Source organism: Octopus bimaculoides, chromosome 14 (genome assembly GCF_046866305.1).
Source record: "Octopus bimaculoides isolate indiv1 chromosome 14, ASM4686630v1, whole genome shotgun sequence".
NCBI lineage: Eukaryota > Metazoa > Mollusca > Cephalopoda > Octopoda > Octopodidae > Octopus > Octopus bimaculoides.
This window is the reverse complement of record NC_142941.1, coordinates 17,383,418-17,406,961: the sequence shown is the minus strand read 5'-3', so window position 1 is coordinate 17,406,961 and position 23,544 is coordinate 17,383,418. Positions and strand designations below refer to the sequence as shown.

Sequence of the window (23,544 nt, the reverse complement as noted above, 5' to 3'; positions counted from 1 at the left end):
AGAGGGAGGCCATTTGTTTCCAGCAGGGGTGGGAGCTCTCTGAATCTTGCCCAGCGTAATCTTATTCTCACAGCTATGCTCTCAGAGCATCCACCTCTACTTCTAACTTGGTTACCTAGATAATGGAAACTATCAACTACCTCTAGCTTACCCCACTGGCAGTTGATGGAGTCTATTTTCTGTACATTCTTGGTGTTTATTGTACCTGTGCATCTTCCACACACCAAAGGTATTTTCCCTGTTAACCTACCTCTGATATTGCTGCACCTCTTATATGTCCAAAGCTTACACTGGGTGCATCTTATGGAATTTCTACCTATGCTTTTTCTACAGATCAATCAGGGCCATCTACCTGAAGGGATTTGTGATTTGTCTGCCTTTCTACTTACTAAGATTTTAGTTTTTGCTAGGTTAACTCTGAGGCCCTTTAATTCTAGATCTTGCTTCCATGCCTGGAACTTCTTCTGTAGTTCTGGTAGTGATTCAGCTATAAGAACAAAGTCATCAGCATAGAGAAGCTCCCAGGAGCAGGCTGTCTAGAATTCCTCTGTTATTACCTGGAGGACAATGATGAACAAGAGCTGGGTGAGGAGCTTGTACAGCTCACACTAACCACTTGTCTATACCTAGTTTCTGCATTGACCACCAGATAAGGGATCAGGGGACCCTGTCAAAGACTTTCTCCAATTCATCAAAAGTCAAGTACAGAGGTTTATCTTTAGCTATGTATTTCTCCTGCAGCTGCCTTACCAGAAATATAGCATCGGCGGTGCTTTTCCCTGGCACAAAACCAAACTGCATCTCATCTAGACTAACTCTCTCCCTAATTAGTTGGACTATGACTCTCTCCATAACTTTCATCACCTGATCCAACAATTTGATACCTCTGTAATTATTTCTATCTAAGGCATTACTTTTACCTTTGTAGCAGCTGACTATAGTACTGCTACACCAGTCATTGAGTATGACTCTTTCATGAACCACCTGATTTACAATACGGGTGAATAGACCATAAACCACACCGCCAGATATTTTAAGCATCTCAGTGGTGATTCCTGATGGGCCGGGGGCTTCCCCTGTCTTCATATCCTTAATTGCTTTATCTACCAAAGTATTGTCAATTTGGATCAACATTTGGAAGACTCTCCTCCTCCCATTCATTCTTCATGTTCAACAGTTTTTCAAAATGGCATTTCCAAACCCCTTTCTTTGCAGAATCATTAAAAGCAAGAGCACCATCATCCATGCAGACACATGTCTCTCCTATGACATCACAGTTTTCTCTCACACATTGTCTTGCAATCCAAAACATTTTAATTTTTTGGTCCTTACATCACTGAACATAGGCAAAATTCTTCTTTTCTGCTTCTCCCTTGGCTAGATATACCTGTCTCCTAGATTCTCTTCTGACTATCTGATACAATTCCCTACTATACCCACTCTTCCAGGCCTTCCAGGCCTGTTTTTTTGCACTAATGGCCCTGTCTACAGCATTGTTCCACCACCACATCACCCTAGGTCTGGATGGTCTGTGGCACTCAGTAAGCTGTCCTGCAGGAATTCCCAGTTGCCTTCTATGTCACAAGTCTGTAGTTCCTCCTCTCTCTCTCTCATCAAATTTCTCAATTAGGATGTCCCTAAATCTCTGACCATATGAAGGGTCCTTAAGCTTCCAAATCCTTCTTTTCCAGTTAGGTCTGCTTCTTGGTATCCTTCTGACCTGGAGTCTAATGTCACTAATGACTAGCCTGTGCTGGGGGGTACATTCTTCATCAGGGAAGATCTTTGTACTTAAGAGCAACCATGCATCCTGCTGTCTGGTGAGAATGTAATCAATCTGATTATCACAGTCACCTGATTAATAGGTTATCAGGTGGCTGGCTGGCTTCCTGAAGTTGGTGATGCATCACAGAACTCCAGTAGCTTTGTTCCCTCTTCATTTTAGGAACCAATTTCATGGCCCCCATGTATACCATGGAAGATACAGGGCTGCCGTCTGACATGCCCATTGAAATCCCCAGCCACAAAGATGAGGTCATTATCATTCGTGTTTGAGGTAATCTGCAGAAGAATATCATAAAAGTGGTCCTTCTGTTCATTTGGTGGGCCCACTTGTGGCATAGGCAGAGATAATTGTTGCTATACTATTCTGCAAGACTAGCCTATATATGTACATACATACATACATATAAATATATATACGTACATATATATAGATATATATATTCATATATACATACACATATATGCATTCGTATATATACATATATATTGTAAATGCAATGAGCAATAAAAGAAAAGAAAAAGACAATACAGCAGAATCAATGTTTGACAAATACTGTATTAGCTTGAAGGAAAAGAGTCTCAACATTTCAGACATTAGTCCTTCATCAGAAGAAAAAGAAAAGCACAGGTGGATGAGAGAAAAACACAAGCAAGGGAATTGGAGCCAGGTGTGAATGTTGTTTCATATATATTTATATATATATCAATCAAAGCATACAGTAATATAGATCCATTTCATTCAATCTTACCAATTGGTTTCACACTGGATATTAGATAACAGGCTGTTAGGTAAAAGTGTGGTTAACTAACACCACGAGCTCTTCAGAGATGACAGGCATAGAAAAAATATGTACTATATATAATTCATATAATTCAATGACTAAGAGTTTTATGTAAATGACATGTTAAAATATTAGTTGTTAATTTCAGAAAAGCAACTGAATTTCCTCTCAATAAACTTTAAAGTAGTAACCAGAATATTCAAATTCTAAGCACAGATTGTACTTCAGTTGATACTTACTGTAAACAAGTAAGTGAATATGAACAAATTGCTTTACTATAAATTAGACGGGGTGCTGTTGTTTCAGTGATATCTAGCACACAAAGTCTACCAGTACTGAGTCCTACAACGACAACATGACAGCAAGGGTTACAGTTCAAGGAGGACACCTAGAAAAAGAAATACAAATAAACCCTTTAGCATTCAGATTACTTTGTCAAATATAATGCTTATTTATTCACATCGTTTTGAATTAATTATGCATTAACTCATACCTTTGAGATTTAAATGATGAATTGCTTATTTCTAGAATGATATTGTAGGGTAGCTGTGAGAGGCCAGATCTGGCCAGTTTGAACATGAAACAGGTAGAATATTTGGGCTGGAGATGGCCAGTTTAAATACTAAAGTGTTAAACATGTTCCTAAACTGTTCTATACTGAGGCTTCCTTGCTAAGTCAATTCTTAAACAAAAGTCAACTACATTACAACCCATAATATATTTTTTGGCATTTAATTTACTTTCTTTACCCTCATATGGATGAAATACAAATTCAGTCTTGGCAGGATATGAACTCAGAACCTAGAGTGGTAAAACTAAATAGCTCAACTTATATTATTTTGAGTCACCACTTTTTTTACTTTAATCTGAAATATTCTATCTGTTTTATGTTTAAACTAGTTATATCTGGCCACTCACACCTACCCTACAATGTGCTTTTAAAAATACACAATCAAATTAGGCACAGGCATGGCTGTGTGGTAAGAAGCTTGCTTCCCAACCACATGGTTCTGAGCTTAGTCCTACTGTGTGGCACCTTGGCCAAGTATCTTCTACTACAGCCTTGGGTCGACCAAAGCTTTGTGAGTGGATTCGGTAGACAGAAACTGAAAGAAGCCAATTATATATATATATATATATATATATATATATATATATATTTATATATATAAAACTGTGTGCGTTTTTGTGTCTGTATTTGACTCCACTCTACCAGCTGACAACTGGTGTCAGTGTGTTTGCATCCCTGTAACTTAGCAGTTCAGTAAATGAGATCAATCAAATAAGTACCAGGTTTTAAAAAAATGTACTGGGGCTGATTCCCTCAACTAAAAATTCTTCAAGGTGGTGCCCCAGCATGGCCGCAGTCTAATGACTTAAACATAAGGAATATATTGTGTGTATATATGTATGCATGTAGTAAGTAATGGAAGGCCTTTATTGATGACAAGTGAACAAAACAATGGCCAAACACACATCTGAATGTGTATGTGTATACATGTGTGTTTGTTTGCACACATGCATGTGTGTTGTTTGCACATATGTATGCATGCTTGTGTGTATGTGCCTGCATGCATGCTTTCAAAATATGCAAATATGGGGGCTAATGGTTAGAGAGCTTGAGTAATGGTTATAGATTTGTGGGTTTAATTCCTGGGCTGGGCAATACATTTTCCCTTCAACTCTTTAGCAATCAGATTCCTCTACCAAATGTAATGTTTATTTATTCATATTGTTATGAATATTATTATGCATTATCTTGTAGCCTTGAGATTTCAATAATTTGATTGTTTAGGTTTTCTTTTTTGAATGACATTGTAGCATAGTTATAAGAGACCAGATCTCACCAGTTTGGATATAAAATAGGTAGAATATTTGAAACCAGATATGACCAGTTTAAATGTAAAAAGGTTTTACCAAGGCACTTTATTTCATGTTACCCCTTGCATGGATCAGACGAAATTTGTTGAGGTGGATTCTTTTTACAACCAGATGCCCTTTCTGTTGCCAACCCTCACCTGTTTCCTATGACCAAAGAATGTTTTACAGAAGATTGGAAACAAAGGACAACTTTGTGCAACGGTGACATTCATTTACAATTTTCATGTGATGTCAAAACAAGGAAACACTAACACACATACAGATACAGGCACATGCATTACACACACACACACACACACACATGCCACGTAAAAAGCACCCAGCACACTTTGTAAAGTGGTTGGCATTAGGAAGGGCATCCAGTCATAGAAACAAAGTCAAATCAGCTTTCTGGTATCCCAGCTCTAGTCAAACCATCCAACCCATGCCAATATGGAAAACAGACATTAAACAACAATGATGATGATATACATAAACAATGAGCTTCTTTCAGTTGACATCTACCAAATCCACTTGGAAGTTTTTGCTCAGCTCAGGGGTATAGCAGAAGACATTTGCACAAGGTGCTGTGCATTGAAACTGAGCAGGAATCAAGTGATTGGGGAGTATGGTTCTTGCCTATACCTCATATCATAAAACAGAATTTAAAAGAGACTCACAGCAACACAAAAAAAATATGTAAAATTTCTTTGTGATTACCTCATTTTCTAAATCAAAAAAAGAATGTTTTTTCTCAGTTTTCATGTCCCAAAATTCAATTAAACCATTTTGTCGAGCAGACTGAAAATATAAGGAAACAAAATTGATATTTAATCAATTGACAATTTAATTTTAAAGTAATTTTAATTTTAAAAAATACACCATTTGTTTTTTTTTTTTTTGTGAGTTTTACTTACAACTGCAACTGTTGTTCCTGGATAGACAGGTCTCATATCCACAAATTCTGAACTTGATTCATCCTCCAATTTTTCAACATTGTCTATTTTGTCAATATCATGTGTCTGAATTTTACCCTGTCAAACACAGAGAAGATATGTTCAGACATTGATGGTGGAGGTGGGGGTAGAGGAGGGCGATGTTGTTGTTGTTGTTGTTGTGGTGGTGGTGGTGGTTGATTAGGGAGACTGCAGAGGAAGGCAAGAATCAGAAGAGAAAATAGAAAAAGCCAGGAAGATGGGGTAAAAGAAAAGGAAGAGGAGGAGGGGAGGGGAAGCGGGAGAGGAGGAGGAGGAAAGAAGAAGAAGAAGAAGAAGAAGAAGAAGAAGAAGAAGAAGAAGAAGAAGAAGAAGAAGAAGAAGAAGAAGAATAGCAACAACAACTGCAACAGCACCAATAACAGCAGCAGCAGCAACAAAATAAGGAGGGAGGGAAGAGTGGGGGAGGCTCAATAGCTTTTAAAATCAAAATCAATTTGGCAAGTGATGACCGCTTTGTGATAGTAATTTAAGTTACTATTCACAAAGCCCTTTAACTAATTGAGCAACAACTGACTACAACACTTGGTGCATGTGCTGTGTCCTCTCTTTCTCTCTCTCTCTCTTCCACTTTTACAACTACTGCAACTACCTTTGCCCTTTTGAAGTAGTTATCTTTACAGTATATACACCCTCCTGTTTTTGCCTCTCATCACTCCAGTCATTTCTTCCCTCCCATGACTCTCCATTCTAAAATTGCATCCTTCTGGTAACCCGCAAAGTACGTTACCCTCACTTACAACATATGTCCAAACGTCTCTCTTACTTGCTCTGAGAAAACCTTCAGAGATTAAGGGCACTGTCCTTCCTCCTCTCCCTAACTAATAAAGCAGTGAAATATATAAATGGAAAGTGTATTGACAGTTGCTCTTGATAGGACTCTGTGCTTGAGGACTCTGTGCTTGAGGACTCTGTAACCACAACTACTCTCACAGGAATAGCAAGCAGAGACAATGAAAAGACGGAAATACACAAACTATTTTATAACCAATATACTTTTTGTCCTTCTCAAAATCTGAGGCTGTTACTGTGTCTTTTTGTTTCCTATTTCCTTCATTTTGTCTTTTATCTTTTATTTGTTCCAGTCATTACATTGTGGCCATGCTGGAGCACCACCTTGAAGAATTTTTTTTAGTTGAATGAATTGACCCCAGTACTTATTTTTTGTTAAACCTGATGCTTATTCTATTGGCTGCTTTTGGTGAATCATTAAGTTACGGGGAAGTAAACAAACCAATACTGGTTGTCAAATAGTGGGAGGGGGTCAAATACACACACACACACACACATACACACACACGCACATACACACACACGCACATACACACACACACACACATATGCGTGCATTACTAAACATGTTCAATGAACCATGTCAGCCTTAACTTACAATGCCAAACATTGTCACTTAACACTAGCACACAGACAGACATGGGCAACCTATAAAAAATTTCTAAGACCAGTCATGTGACTATCCTCTACCAATCAAGTACTATTCAAAACATATACTAATTTGAGCCATGAACTCCCTATAAAATTAGGGCAAGCTATATCAATATTTGAATATCTATATATTAATACATGAATGTTCATCACCTGAATATTTTCAGTCTTGGTTTCTTTCTATTTACATGTATATATGTACGTATATTTTATATACAAGGGTTGTTTAAAAGTTCCTGGTTTGTGTAAAAGAAAATAGAGGAGGATCAGTTAATTATGATTTCACTCAACATATTACCCTCTCAGATTCACACACTTATAGCAGTGGTGCTTCAGTTTTACTAAGCCCTGTAAAAGAACTTGGAAGATTGGGCTGCCAACCAGGCCTTTTGCGATACCCTAAAAGCCAGGAAATTTTCAGGATCCCTTCGTACCTAGCCCAAGTGCTTTTATCTGTTTATTTCCATCATTATCTCTCTCTCCTTCTCTCACTCTCTCCTTCTCTCACTCTCTTCTTCTCTCACTCTCTCCTTCTCTCACTCTCACCTTCTCTCACTCTCTCCTTCTCTCATTCTCTCCTTCTCTCATTCTCTCCTTCTCTCACTCTCTCCTTCTCTCCTTCTCTCACTCTCACCTTCTCTCACTCTCTCCTTCTCTCATTCGCTCCTTCTCTCCTTCTCTCACTCTCTCCTTCTCTCCTTCTCTCACTCTCTTCTTCTCTCACTCTCTCCTTCTCTCACTCTCTCCTTCTCTCACTCTCTCCTTCTCTCACTCTCTCTCCTTCTCTCACTCTCTCCTTCTCTCACTCTCTCCTTCTCTCACTCTCTCCTTCTCTCACTCTCTTCTTCTCTCACTCTCTCCTTCTCTCACTCTCTCCTTCTCTCACTCTCTCCTTCTCTCACTCTCTCCTTCTCTCACTCTCTCTCCTTCTCTCACTCTCTCCTTCTCTCACTCTCTCCTTCTCTCACTCTCTCCTTCTCTCACTCTCTTCTTCTCTCACTCTCTCCTTCTCTCACTCTCTCCTTCTCTCACTCTCTCCTTCTCTCACTCTCTCCTTCTCTCACTCTCTCTTTCTCTCACTCTCTCTCCTTCTCTCACTCTCTCCTTCTCTCACTCTCTCCTTCTCTCACTCTCTCCTTCTCTCACTCTCTCTCCTTCTCTCACTCTCTCCTTCTCTCACTCTCTCCTTCTCACTCTCTCCTTCTCTCACTCTCACCTTCTCTCACTCTCTCCTTCTCTCCTTCTCTCACTCTCTCCTTCTCTCACTCTCTCCTTCTCTCACTCTCTTCTTCTCTCACTCTCTTCTTCTCTCACTCTCTCCTTCTCTCACTCTCTCCTTCTCTCACTCTCTCCTTCTCTCACTCTCTCCTTCTCTCACTCTCTCCTTCTCTCACTGTCTCTCTGTCTGTCTGTCTCTCTCCACATACACACACACACACACACACACAGATGCATGTGTATGTGAGTCTCCAGCTGTATGTCTGTTGTTATATTGACCCCCAGCTTGAAAAACAGTTATGTGTTTATGTCTTGTAAACTTAGCAGTATGACAGATAAAGCATGCTAAAGTAAGTACTGGACATGCATGATATGATTGGTTCAAACCTTTCAATACAGTGCTTCAGCAAGACTGCAGTTCAGTGATTGAAACAAGTAAAAGAAAAAGATACATATACATATAGGCGTAGGAGTGGCTGTGTGGTAAGTAGCTTGCTTACCAACCACATGGTCCCAGGTTCAGTCCCACTGCGTGGCACCTTGGGCAAGTGTCTTCTACTATAGCCTCGGGCCGACCAAAGCTTTGTAAGAAGATTTGGTAGACAGAAACTGAAAGAAGCCCGTCGTATATATGTATATATATATATATATATATATATATATATACATATGTATGTTTGTGTGTCTGTGTTTGTCCCTCCCACCATCGCTTGACAACCGATGCTGGTGTGTTTACATTCCAGTAACTTAGCGGTTTGGTAAAAGAGACCGATAGAATAAGTACTAGGCTTACAAAGAATAAGTCCTGGGGTCGATTTGCTCGACTAAAGGTGGTGCTCCAGCATGGCCACAGTCAAATGACTGAAACAAGTAAAAGAGTATACATACATTCATACATACATACATACATAAATGCATAATACATACATGCATACACCATACATACATATATACATGCATCATACATACATACATGCAATCATACATATACATACATACATGCAATCATACATATACACATGCTAGAATACATACATATATACAAATATATGCATACATACATGCATACACCATCTATACATAAATGCATACATGCATACATCATGCATACATACATGCATGCATACTTATACACATACATACAGACAGACAGACAGAAAGGCAGAAGGAAAGGCAGACAGACAGACAGACATTCAAACACCTCAGTGTTCTACAAAAAAGAACAAACCAAGCTAATCTGTGTTCACCAATACAATCAATCAGTGGTATGGTTAAAATCTGCAAAGCATTCTAGAAATTTTTTATGTGAGTTTCCCATATTAAATATATGAAAAACATGTGAAATACTTCAGGGACCCACTCGAAACCCATGTAAATTTCCTGGGTCAGACATATGTACACATTTACATATACATGTAGAATTCATGAACACACACATAAGAGTGAAGCACAAACATTTGTATACTAAAGTATAAAAAATGTGAAGCACTGATAGTTTATACGAAAGTGAAATGCATGCCCACCACACAAATACAAGCTATCCATAAGCACAAACATGCATGTATATATACATCAACTGATTCAGATGACCTCAAACCTCCAACACTTGTCTTAACTGAAACTAAAGAGCCACTTGGTTAGTGGCCAAATGGGATTCTCTAAATGAAAAAGAAAAAATTAAATTAATTGTAAGCATGGCTGTGTAGTAAGAAGCTTGCTTCTTAACCACATGGTTTCAGGTTCAATCCCACTGTGTGGCACCTTGGGCAAGTTTCTTCTACTATAACCTCCAACCAACCAAAGCTTTGTGAATGGATTTGGTAAACAGAAACTGAAAATGTATATGTCTTTGTGTCTGTGTTTGTCCTCAACCACCACTTGACAACCGGTATTGGTGTGTTTACATCCCTGTAACTTAGCCATTTGGCATACAAGACCAATAGAATAAATACTAGGCTTAAAAAATAAGTCCTAGGGTGGATGTATTTGACTAAAACCTTTCAAGGCAGTGCCCCAGCATGGTCGCAATCAAATGACTGAAACAAGTAAAAGATAAAAGATAAAAGGCAAAACTTGATGAACAAACACATTGTAAACAGTAGAAGAGAATATTAAAAAACAAAAAGAAAAACAGATAAGTAAATAACATGTGACTTACTCCAGCTGTTCCTAACAAAAGCTTATCATGTGAAAGAGTTAAAATCATTGATGTGACAGGCGATTCTATGTTGTAGAAAGTTATCAACTTTATAGCATCATCCTTGGAAACATCAAACACACAAAGATATCCATTCTGAAATTTGAAGAGAAACTCAACAAGTTCAATAATGTTTAAAGGGTTAACTTTATATATATATATCATCATCATCGTTTAACATCCGCTTTCCATGCTAGCATGAGTTGGACGATTTGACTGAGGACTGGTGAACTGGATGGCTGCACCAGCCTCCAATCTGATCTGGCAGAGTTTCTACAGCTGGATGCCCTTCCTAATGCCAACCACTCCGAGAGTGTAGTGGGTGCTTTTACGTGCCACTGGCACGAGGGCCAGTCTGGCAGTACTGACAACGGCCACGCTCAAATGGTGTTTTTTATGTGCTACCAGCACAAGTGCCAGTAAGGTGACGCTGGTAACAATCACGCTCAAATGGTGCTTTTTACGTCCCACTGACATGGAAGCCAGGCAGCTGCTCTGGCAGTGATCCCACTCAGATGGTACTGTTAACACTCCACTGGTGTGGGTGCCAGTCACATATATATATATATATATAAATATATATATATATATATATCAACATAAAAAACTTCTCTTTTTATGTATCTATCATGTAAAAGTGTCTATGCGGTGTCATGTAAAAGCACATATGCAGCAACACATAAAAACGCCCATGCGGCGTCATGTAAAAGTGTCAGTGTGGTGATACATTTAAGCACCCATGTGGTGCACATAAAAGTGCCCATACAGCGACATGTAAAAGTGCTCTATGCGTCAACACATAAAAACATCCATGTGGCATCACATAAATGTGTCAGTGCAGCGACTTGTTTAAGCACCCATGTGGTGCACATAAAAGTGCCCATGTGGCGACATATAAAAGCACCCATGCAGTGGCACATAAAAGGGCCCATGCAATGTCATGTAAAAGCACCTGTACAACAACATGTAAAAGCACTCATGCAGTATCATGTAAAAGCATCCGTGTGGTGTCACATAAAAGTGCCCATGCAGTGACACATAAAAGTGCCCATGCAGTGACACATAAAAGTGCCCATGCAGTGACACATAAAAGTGCCCATGCAGTGACACATAAAAGTGCCCATGCAGTGACACATAAAAGTGCCCATGCAGTGCCACATAAAGACATCCAGCACACTCTGTAAAGTGGCTGACGTTAGGAAGGGCATCTAGCTATAGAAACCATACCAAACAATGGAGCTTGGTGAGATCCTCTGTCTTACCAGTTCCTGTCAAACTGTCCATCCCATGCCAGCATGGACAATGGATGTTAAATGATGATGGTGATATCATCCCACTCAAAACTGCACCTGGTTCTGTGGTACAAACTTTTTATTTTAAATGGATCTAAATTAAAATTTCCCATTAAAATTTCATGTTCATTTATGTTCCATACATCAGCTTAATAATGATAAAATTATTTTTGGAATGGTGAAACTTGAAACAGATTAAGCTATAAACAATAGTGTGCAAATATTGGGTCAAAATCCCTTTGGATAGAAAAGGTCAAAGGGCTGCCAGTGAAACTTGAACCTACATCTTCTGCAAACATGACAAATGTTCTACCATTGGACCAAAACAATCCTTTAAATTTCTCTATCCATTTTAGAAACTTTATTCTTACCAATGAGAATTATATGTTGATGATGTCATAAAAACTTAGAAACTTTGAGAGAATATGAAATAATTCTTCTGTGGAATGGTGAAACTCAAAGCAGATCATTGAGCAGGTTTCCTTTCATCAGTGACAAAGTTGTTTCATTACATTCTTCATTATATTTTAAAATTAATTGAAAACTATTTCATGAGAAATGTGGCAACAAAAGAGGTGAAAAAACTACTATGGTTGAAATATACAAGAATCTAAATGAAGATATTGTGTGTAATGCATCAAGACATGAATACTGAATTTAACCATGTTTACACTCAGAGGTGATTGGTCAATTATATGAAATATAATGGTGCAGGTATGGCTGTTTGATAAAAAGCTAACTTCCCAAGCACATGGTTCCGGGTTCAGTCCCACTGCATGGCACATTGGGCAAGTGTTTTCTACTATAGCCTCAGGCCAACCAAAGCCTTGTGAGTAGATTTGGTCGATGAAAACTGAAAGGAGCCTGTTGTATATATCATCATCATCATCATCATCATCATCATCATCATTTAACGTCCGCTCTCCATGCTGGCATGGGTTGGACAGTTTGACACGGAACTAGCTAGCAGGGAACTGTCCAGACTCCAACTGTTTGTTGTGGCATGGTTTCTATGGCTGGATGCCCTTCCTAACACCAGCTACTTAGCAGAGTGTGCTGGGTGCCTTTTACGTGCCACTGGCATGGGTGCATTTATGCAGTACTGGCACAAGTGTGTTAACACAGCACCAGGACAGGTGCTTTTTAAGTGGCACTGGCACCTGACAGAACAAGCCTGTATGTGTGGAAAACAGCGATTTTACTTAGCTTGATGTGTCCTATCAAGTACAGCAAATTTCCACATCTCCCATCCGCTTGTCATTTCCTCAGTGAGGCTCAGCATCCAAAGATTCTTTCTCACCACATTGTCCCATGTCTTCCTGAGTCTATCAAAGTAAATGATAATTATTCCTTTCAAACTTTGCTTCGTGACCTGAACATCAATGTTTTAAAACTAACCCATTTTCCATTACTTTTCAGACAGATTCAGCACTGAATTGCTGAAGCAGAAATATCATTATAGTAAATATTCTGTTCACTACCACAGATTTGCTTGTTAGCAGCTTGACCTTAACCATTCTATTATGTCCCTTAGTGGCTGAGAATACATACACCTCTGATCATGAGCAGGAGTAGTGGGGGGAGCATCATAGCCATGTGCTGGGAGGGGTTCTTTAGGGTTTGAATAAATGTAACAAAACCAAAGTTTGAAGGAAATATTAGCCATTTATCATACTTTTCAAGAGTAAGCCAATAGGAAATAACAGCTGCTACCCAAGAACAAAAATTGTGTTACACAATGTAATCTCTGATCTGAGGACCAACCACAAGTCATGGTTTCTTCTTTCCTTTCCTTGACCACCCTCAAAAGCCCTATAAAAACTAAGCCATTTAAAAACCTTAAACATCTTAACTCAAAGAAATCAATCTAAATATGTAACATATTTGACTTAGTCCACATTGGTACATTAGGAAAATTGAGACAAAACTTGTCATATACTTGGAAGTACTTGAAAAATTTGCAAGACTTTACTGGTGACTACCACATAATATCTGCATGTATAGAAGATCCTGTTCCAGTCACTCACTAAGACTAATGAGTGAGATGTTTCCAGGAACATCTCAAAGTGTCTAAAGAAATCTGGTTGACCAACTTCTGTCAGGCATAAATAGCCTAAAGTATAGTGAGAAGATTTGTATCTTTCTATCCTGGTGTTGGGTAAATAATCTAATGAAGCAGTGGGAAAGAAAGTATTCACACGACACACTACACTTACTGTTATACGAGGTTAAACGCTCTCTGCCAATGGCTCACAGTGAACTGCTTGCCTCAATTGCTCACTGTTCTTTATTTTATAGCAATGTGTCAGTCCACTTCTAGTCACTTGGGGGTGGTCGGAATCCTTCCACAACAGTATCCAAGACCACTGACCTACCAATCAGGTCAAAGAAAACTATACTTACCAATGTGTCTAAGCCTTTCTGTGAGACAGCACAATTACGCCACTCAATATGGGTTGACCAAAGGAGGCATAAACTTCAAAGTCATCCAGAAGAGCAAATAACTAAGTTCAAAAATCTTCATCTCACTAATGGTTACTGCACAATGGTTACATAATGACCTGAGGTTATTGAGTGGATGTCCTTACTTCCCCGTTGAACCTAAGCCACAAGCATTTATATAGCCTATTCTTGGTACTGGCATTTCAAGAAACCATCTTGAGTTCAAGGATTCATAGGACCAGTTACCCAGTTTCCATAGCAATACAAGTGACCAAAATCACAAGATTCCCACTGAACCAGACTCACAGGGTTACTCATTTACAGCTGAGTGAACTGGAGCAATGTGAAATGAAGTGCTTTGCTCAAGAACACAATGCACTGCTTGGTCTGGGAATCAAAACCACAATCTTGCAATTGTGAGTGCAATACCCTGTCCACTAGGCCATGTACTTTGACAACAGAATGGGAAGAAACAGAGAAAAGATGTCTAATGTAAGAACAAAATTTCAACACAAACTTACCTTGCCAGCAGTAAATAAAATATTCTTGTGAAAACAAATAATGTTCATGGAATATTCCCATCCACCTTTTAAATCAATTATCACAGGAGAAGGAAAGAAAAGAACAAACAAAAAATGAGTAAATCAGGAAAAGAAGGAGAAATAAAGGAAGTGTAAAAATAACCTAAAGGGTTATTCTTTTACACTTTACTTCTCAGTCATTCTGGGGCTCCATCTGAAGGGTTTTAGTTGATCACATCAACCCCAGTATTTATTTTAAAGCCTGCAACCTATCTTTGTGAGCTCAATTTTTGTGACAGAATTAAGTAATAAGACGTAAACACAAACAACACATTTTTGAAAGTTGTTGCTGTTGGCACTCCGTCGCTTACGACGTCGAGGGTTCCACTTGATCCGATCAACGGAACAGCCTGCTCGTGAAATTAACGTGCAAGTGGCTGACCACTCCACAGACACATGTACCCTTGACGTAGTTCTCGGAGATATTCAGCGTGACACAGTGTGACAAGGCTGACCCTTTGAATTACAGGCACAACAGAAACAGGAAGTAAGAGTGAGAGAAAGTTGTGGTGGAAGAGTACAGCAGGGTTCACCACCATTCCCTGCCGGAGCCTCGTGGAGCTTTTTAGGTGTTTTCGCTCAATAAACACTCACAACGCCCGGTCTGGGAATCGAAACCGCGATCCTATGACCGCGAGTCCGCTGCCGTAACCACTGGGCCGTTGCGCCTCCACAATTTTTTGAAAGTAGGATCAATGTAAAGATATACACAGAAATATGACACATACAAGCACACTATTGTGCACCTACACACACAGAGTTGTATGATGAAGTTTCACAAGTCAGAAATAAGAGTACATTCCCTATAAAGTAATAGAATGGATATATATTTATACAATATTAGGTGCAGGCATGATTGTGTGGTCAGAAGCTTGCTACCTAGACACATGGTTCCAGGCTCAGTTCCACTGTACGGCATCTTGGGCAAGTGTCCAATGCAACCTCGGGCTGACCAAAGCCTTGTGAGTGGATCTGATAGACAGAAACTGAAAGAAGCCCGTTGTACATATACAAAGGGGTGCTGAAAAGTTCCTGGCTTTAAGGATATCACAAAAGGCCTAGTTGGAGGCCCAACCCTCCGAGTTCTTTTACAGGGCTTAGAAAAACTGAAAGACAACTGCAATAAGTGTGTGAATCTGAGAGGGGAATATGTTGAATAAAATCATAATTAACTGATCCTCCTATATTTTCTTTTACTCAAAGCTAGGAACTTTTCAGCACCCGCTTTTGTATGTATATATCTACATGTGTGTGTCTTTGTTGTTTGTATCTTTGTGTCCTTCCAGAGTGTGTACATTTATATTTAACACATCATGTACACTCAAATGTGTTAAGACCATCACTGCAGTAACTGTCTTAGAAGAGAAATTCTCCTTATAGACAATGTGTGTGGTGGTACATTAAGATGGGTTATGAATGATGTCCTCTAGCAATAAAATATGCATGACTTCATAGCCATGCTTTGTCAGTTGTAAACAAAACAGAAAGAAACAATGAAACTGTAGCCAAACACAAATAAAATCCTTGAGATTTACACACAACTGAAACTATGAAGAATTAAGTTTGATTCTCTTTGGATAGATGGCAATATTTCTCTAGAAAACAAACATGTGTGCTTCACCCTCTTTTTCTTCAAATCATGATCTCAAGACAAAGTATAGTTCATTTCTGTGAGTAGCACAGATGCCAAAGTAATGCTAAGTATTCTGTCAGCTTCTTTACTGGGACAACTTAGATGAAAAAGAACTTAAGAAAATATCACAGTTGATTTAATCAGACAATTATAAAACTAATTTTATGGTCACTGCATACTACTATACTCAGACTAGTGTCCTTAACTTGGTTGTTATAGTCACAATGTTTTAGCTGTTGTACCCTCCAGCTCACTTCAGATTTCTGTCACAATTGAAAACATTCCCAGAATTTCAAACTGAATGTAAATTTAACCCCTTTAATACCAACCTGTCTGAGATTACACCCAGTTCTAAGATATAAATTTGTGTTTTGAAGTGATCTAAATCTTCAATCAAAATTTCATATTAATTTATATTCTAGTCATAAACATAATGGTTTCAAATTTTGCCACAAGGCCAGCAACTTCGGAGGGAGGGGATAAGTCGATTACATCTACCCCCCAGTGTTCAACTGGTACTTATTTTATTGACCTTGAGAGGATGAAAGGCAAAGCTGACCTCAGCAGAATTTGAACTCCGAACATAAAGATGGATGAAATGCCACTAAGCATTTTGTCCAGCATGCTAACAATTCTGCTGGCTCACCAACTTCATAATGACAAAGTTGTTTTAGTAAATTCTTCGTTATTTTCAAAATAAAATTGAAACAAAGGCGCAGGAGTGGCTGTGTGGTAAGTAGCTTGCTTACCAACCACATGGTTCCAGGTTCAGTCCCACTGCGTGGCACCTTGGGCAAGTGTCTTCTACTATAGCCTCGGGCCGACCAAAGCCTTGTGAGTGGATTTGGTAGACAGAAACTGAAAGAAGCCCGTCATATATATATATATATATATATATATATATATATATATATAGGTATATATATATCATCATCATCATCATCATCGTTTAACGTCCGCTTTCCATGCTAGCATGGGTTGGACGATTTGACTGAGGACTGGTGAAACCGGATGGCAACACCAGGCTCCAGTCTGATTTGGCAGAGTTTCTACAGCTGGATGCCCTTCCTAACGCCATATATATATATATATATGGGAGAATATACAAAAAAAATAACAACAGACGAGGACAGGTGGTGTAAAAGGTATATATATATATATATATATATATATATATATATATAGGTATATATATATATATATATATATATATATATATATATATAGGTATATATATATATATATATATATATATATATATATATATATACATATATATATATATATAAATATATAAATATATAAATATATAAATATATATATATATATATACCTATATATATATATATATATATATATATACCTATATATATATATGGTGCACCAGCATGACCGCAGCCACTTGGCTGAAACACATAAATAAAAAAAAAAAAAAAAAAAAATATATATATATACCTATATATATATATATATATATATATATATATATATATATATATATATATATATATATATATATATATATATATATATATATATATATATAGGTATATATATATATATATATATAGGTATATATATATATATATATATATATATATATATATATATATATATATATATATATATATATAGGTATATATATATATATATATATAGGTATATATATATATATATATTTATATATTTATATATTTATATATATATATATATATATATATATATATATATATATATATATATATAGGTATATATATATATTTATATATATATGTGTGTGTGTATCTGTGTTTGTGTGTCTGTGTATGTCTCCCCACCATCACTTGACAACCGATGCTGGTGTGTTTACGTCCCCGTAACTTAGCAGTTCGGCAAAAGAGACCGATAGAATAAGTACTAGGCTTATAAAGAATAAGTCCTGGGGTCGATTTGCTCGACTAAAGGCGGTGCTCCAGCATGGCCGCAGTCAAATGACTGAAACAAGTAAATGAGTAAAAGATTAAAGGCATTCTATTTTAAATATGAAAACGGGTTAGTAAAGGGTCCAGTTCAAAATTCCAAAAACACAAGCGAATATGATTGGTACCTGGAGAAGTCCAGAGGATACAACAACTGAATTTTTGTTCTTTATAATGACCATGATTTGGATATTAGTGTGAACATGTCAGAGCATCACATCTAAGAAACAAATAAAATAAATTTATGGTTGTAAGACACCAATAACAAACAACAACAACTCTGATTGTTCCCTGCTTTATACAGGATGACTGTAAACTCTGGAAATATAGACAAAAATGCATATTTTCAATAGCATTATGTAATTTTTTTTTTTTTTTTCGTCTTTGGTCATTAAGAGTTATTTCCTATTTACTTCTATCTAGAAACCAAATGTTGTCAACAGAATAAAAATCATCTCACCATTATACTCTAGTTCTGTTACTGAAGAATGGTGATCTTCTTCTTCTGGATTGAAAATAATAGTAACTTCTGAAGTATCTTCGCTGATCTGAAATCATTCACAGAAGACCACATTTAATAATCATTCAATACAACAGATCAACAGTGATATCATCAACTGTAAAAAAAGAAAACCAGAAAAGTGAATATGGTAGACAAAAAGCAAAGCTTAAGAAATATCCAACTCATATTTCCAGGGAAAGGACAAAAATAAATGGACCGACAAGAAAGACTCTATGTTGTCACTTGATCTGTGAGTAACTGACACTCCATTGGTTATCCCAACAACGGTTCTATTTGATCTAATAAACAGAACAGCCTGCTCATGAACTTAATGTGCAAGTGGCCAAGCACTCCACAGACACACGTACCCTTAGCATAGTTCTCAGAGAGATTCAGTGTGACACAGAGTGTGACGAGGCTGGCTCTTTGAATTAAAGGTACTAATCGTTTTTGCTAGATGAGTGGACTGGAGCAACATGAAATAAAGTGTCTTGCTTAAACACAACACACTGCCTGGAATTGAACTCAAGCCTTACAACCATGTGCCAAATACCCTAACAACTAAGCCACACACTAGCAAAAACAGCTAAAACTCCCTCAAAACATACCATACTTTCTCAAAATAAAGTAAAAAAAAAAACAAAACAGAAACAAGACATTGTAATGTAGAATAATTCATATGCATGGATAAATTCAGGTGTTCCTGATGATTTCAGAGCCTTTAGAATGCTTTTTATGCTTTTATACTGGTGATACATTTCCATCTTCAGTCTCTAACGCCTTACAAACTTTGTAGACGAAAGATCTGGAAACTTTTAAAAATCGAGATATTTCTGAATCGCTATGCTCAACCTTTATAACCACAATAACAGCATGCCACTTCATTCCTTGAGTAAGCTGATGGTTAGCCATTATTATTTTCTGAATCAAAGATTATACAGAGTTAGCAACAAATGCAGCAATGACCCAAAAAGGGTATGTCCTCAAATACCTTATGCACCCTGTATATTTTTTTTTTTCAAGATTAAATAAAAAGAAGACAACAAACAGAAGATATGACATACCTATATAATTTTTTTTTAATGTGTAGTAAATAAATAAATGGACACGTAGTAAATATATATATATATATATATATATATATATGTATGTATGTATGTATGTCGTCGTCGTTGTCATCGTCATCATTTAACGTCCGCTTTCCATGCTAGCATGGGTTGGACGATTTGACTGAGGACTGGTGAAACCAGATGGCTACACCAGGCTCCAATCTGATTTGGCAGAGTTTCTACAGCTGGATGCCCTTCCTAACGCCAACCACTCAGAGAGTGTAGTGGGTGCTTTTATGTGCCACCAGCATATATATATATATATATATATATATATATATATATATATATATATATATATATATATATATATATATATATATATGTATATATATGTATAGACACACACACACACACACATATAATTAAACAATGATAATGATGACACAACAAGCTTCCACATAGTTTTCATCTCCCAAATCCACTCTCAGGGCATTGGTTGGCCTGGGACTATAGTAAAAGACACTTTCCCCAAGATTTTGCACAGTGAGACCAAACCCAAAACTACCTGGTTGCAAAACAGGCTTCTTAACCACACAGCCAAGCCTGGGAACATTCTCTTGGAGTGGTTGGCGTTAGGAAGGGCATTCAGCTGTAGAAACTCTGCCAGATCAGATTGGAGCCTGATGCAGCCTTCTGACTTGCCAGTCCTCAGTCAAATCGTCCAACCCATGCTAGCATGGAAAGCGGATGTTAAACGATGATGAAGATGATTACATAAAACCTAGACCAAAAGCTGCTGACAATGTCTTGAGTATTTTACCGTGGTTGCTTCCATACTTTGAGTGTAACTGAGCAGAGCTGAACAAGGGCACTCAACAACAACGACAATGACAGTGGTAGGAGTAATGAATGCCATTGACACCACTCTCAATGATGACAATGATGATGACCATAATTCGATATGTCTGATGAAACAAATGTTAATTGAAGACTGAGAGGCTTACTTTCAAAAGTTGTCCCTGCTCACAGCCTATAAATACAGCTGAATCTGACTGCCAACTCTGTGAGATTGGATGTATGCGAGAAATATTTTCGAGTTTTTGGTGTAATTTATAAGATTCCTTTCCTGCGATACAAGCTACAGCAGCCAGAGGTATTTCCAAACCAGGATGGAGCAGTTGTTCATTTTCTTTATACTTAAACTTCTCTGCCTTACTTCGTGGAGGACAATCAATAGTTCTGTGAAGATAAAAGAGTTAAATTATGTTAGAACCTTGAGAACTTTTAGTATGAAATTGTGAAACAGAGAAATCATCAAATATTTCTAATAATTAATTTGATAATGCCTATTGTTGGTAATTATTGAGTTTTCAAATGCTGTGCTCTTGTGAGAAGAAAACAACAAATGAAAACTTAAATAAGCTCTAAGGATTTTTTACATTTGAACAAGACAAGCCAGATAGATTTCATTCTTTCCAGAAAGCAGGATAGGCAGATGGTTGTGAATGCCAAACCTTTTGCTGGTGAAGAATATACCATCAAACATAGATTAGTGATTAATGATTTCAGGGTAAGAGTTAGTTTGGAGAAGAAGGATATAGAAGCTTAAGGGGACATCAAACAGTTGTCAGTTGAGAGAAGTATTAGTTGAAGCATTTGATGAGAGAAAGGAGGAATTGGAGAGATACGATATCTTTCTATATTATATCTATATAAGAGGACAACCAGAAGTTCCTTTGAGACAATCTACTGAAGTCTATAGACCACATCTATCGCTAGATCTTGGCTCAAGCAGACAGAAAGGTACATCATCATCATCATCATCATCATCGTTTAACGTCCACTTTCCATGCTAGCATGGGTTGGACGATTTTGACTGAGGACTGGTGAAACCAGATGGCTACACCAGTTTCTACAGCTGGATGCCCTTCCTAACGCCAACCACTCTGAGAGTGTAGTGGGTGCTTTTACGTGCCACCGACACAAAGGCCAGTCAGGCGGTACTGGCAATGGCCACGCTCAAAATGGTGTATTTTATGTGCCACCCACACAAGAGCCAGTCCAGCAGCACTGGCAACGATCTTGCTCGAAAAGTATATTATAGAGAGCCATAAAAGCTAAGAGACAGACCAGAAAAACTGGAAGAAAAGCAACAGTAGTGAACAATACCAAATGACTAAAAGAGAAGCTAAGTGTCAGGTATATTTAGCAAAGAGATGAGCAGAAAGCAGAGGTGTGCTAATGTTCTGTAGTGTACAAATCAGAGTGCGAGATGTTCCAGACTTTGAGGCAGTTGGTGTTACTGACACTGAAAGAGAAAAAGGCATTGTTGAATATAGAAAAGCATAGGAGGGGAAGTGGGAGGAGTGAGTGGAGAGAGAGGAGATGAGAAAGATAGGAGAGAGAGAGATAGAGGAGAGAAGGGGAGAGAGAGAGGAGAGAAGGGGAGAGAGAGAAGAGAGGACAGGAAGAGAGAGAGAGAAAGAGAGGGGGTGTCTACTCTAAGTAATCCAATTGAGCCTTTCAAGTTGACAGCAATTGCAGATATAGAGATAGAGAGAAAGCAGCTAGTCCTTCATAAACAGTCACTGAGATTATTAGAATATCTAACAAGGTTTAAACTGACCATATCCAGCCCAAATATTCTACCTATTTTATGTTCAAATCAGCCAGATCCAGTCTCTCACACCTACCCTACAATGCCATTCAAAAACTAAACAATGAGATCATCCAAATCTTGAAGTTATGAGACAATACATGATTAATTTAAAACAATGTGAATAAATAAGTATTATATTTGATATATAAAATGCTCTTTAAAAAAATAGAAATAAAGAACCATGTAACAATTATGAAATATCTTGGAAAATAAACAAAAATTACTTACTTTAACTGCATTTCAAAATAATCATTTGACTTCATTATCCTGTAAATGTAGATTATATCAGGGTATGTCACACACAGATTTTGCCAGTTGCCAGGATTGAAGGAGACACTTGTTATATTATACAGTGGCAATTCCATGGTGCAAAGCTTCAGACCTTCATGATAGTTCCTAGGAAATAATGCGAAAAAGTTTGAGTGAATGTATATATATATATATATATATATATATATATATTGAATAAGTGTCACATATTTTTACAGATATATATATATATATATATATATATATATATATATATATATATATATATATAATGAAATATTCAAACACTGAGATTTGAAGTTAGATGAACTACTGTTCATATCATCTGTGGATAAATTCAAAATTTGATGATATCACCAGTAGTAGCATGGGTAATATTTTTATTTGTGCTGTTAAATGTTTTAATTCTTTGTTTTCCTCACATACTGTTTTTCTCTGTTATATTGGTGCGCTACGGTGGATTATTAAGACTTAGCTCTTATTTCTAGCAAGTAGATGCTCATTAAGCATCATTACGCTTCGTGCAAATTTATATTTCATAGCTCCTTAAAGCTATCATAACTGCGTTCCACCCATGCTACTACTGGTGATATCATCAAATTTTGAATTTATCCACAGATGATATGAACAGTAGTGACATCTAACTTCAAATCTCAGTGTTTGAATATTTCATTTATATATATATATATATATATATATATTAATCAATAAAATTCCAGCTTAGTCCGATTTCCACATTTCATGATTTCCAATATTTACAGTTTTACAATATTGAAATAAACTAGTACTTTCATACATTATGCAATCATCAGGTTTATGTAGTGACAGTTGTGCTCCACTATTGACAACAATATGTATATATAAATGTGTGTGTG

General features: G+C 37.3%; 1 protein-coding gene across 1 annotated transcript in view; it reads right to left on the bottom strand.

Annotated features, from left to right (window-relative positions):
* Nucleotides 1-23,544, bottom strand: part of LOC106883371 (cilia- and flagella-associated protein 43) — a gene marked incomplete at its 3' end in the record, with an annotated part of 112,447 nt that overhangs the window by 75,851 nt on the left and 13,052 nt on the right. The window contains exons 4-11 of the mRNA XM_089363318.1: nucleotides 22,628-22,795; nucleotides 20,745-20,979; nucleotides 18,647-18,734; nucleotides 14,536-14,600; nucleotides 10,242-10,376; nucleotides 5,345-5,461; nucleotides 5,148-5,228; nucleotides 2,807-2,955 (exon numbers count right to left, since the gene is read on the bottom strand). Coding sequence (XP_089219444.1) covers nucleotides 2,807-2,955; nucleotides 5,148-5,228; nucleotides 5,345-5,461; nucleotides 10,242-10,376; nucleotides 14,536-14,600; nucleotides 18,647-18,734; nucleotides 20,745-20,979; nucleotides 22,628-22,795 — 1,038 coding nt within the window. The remainder of the gene's footprint in view (nucleotides 1-2,806; nucleotides 2,956-5,147; nucleotides 5,229-5,344; nucleotides 5,462-10,241; nucleotides 10,377-14,535; nucleotides 14,601-18,646; nucleotides 18,735-20,744; nucleotides 20,980-22,627; nucleotides 22,796-23,544) is intronic.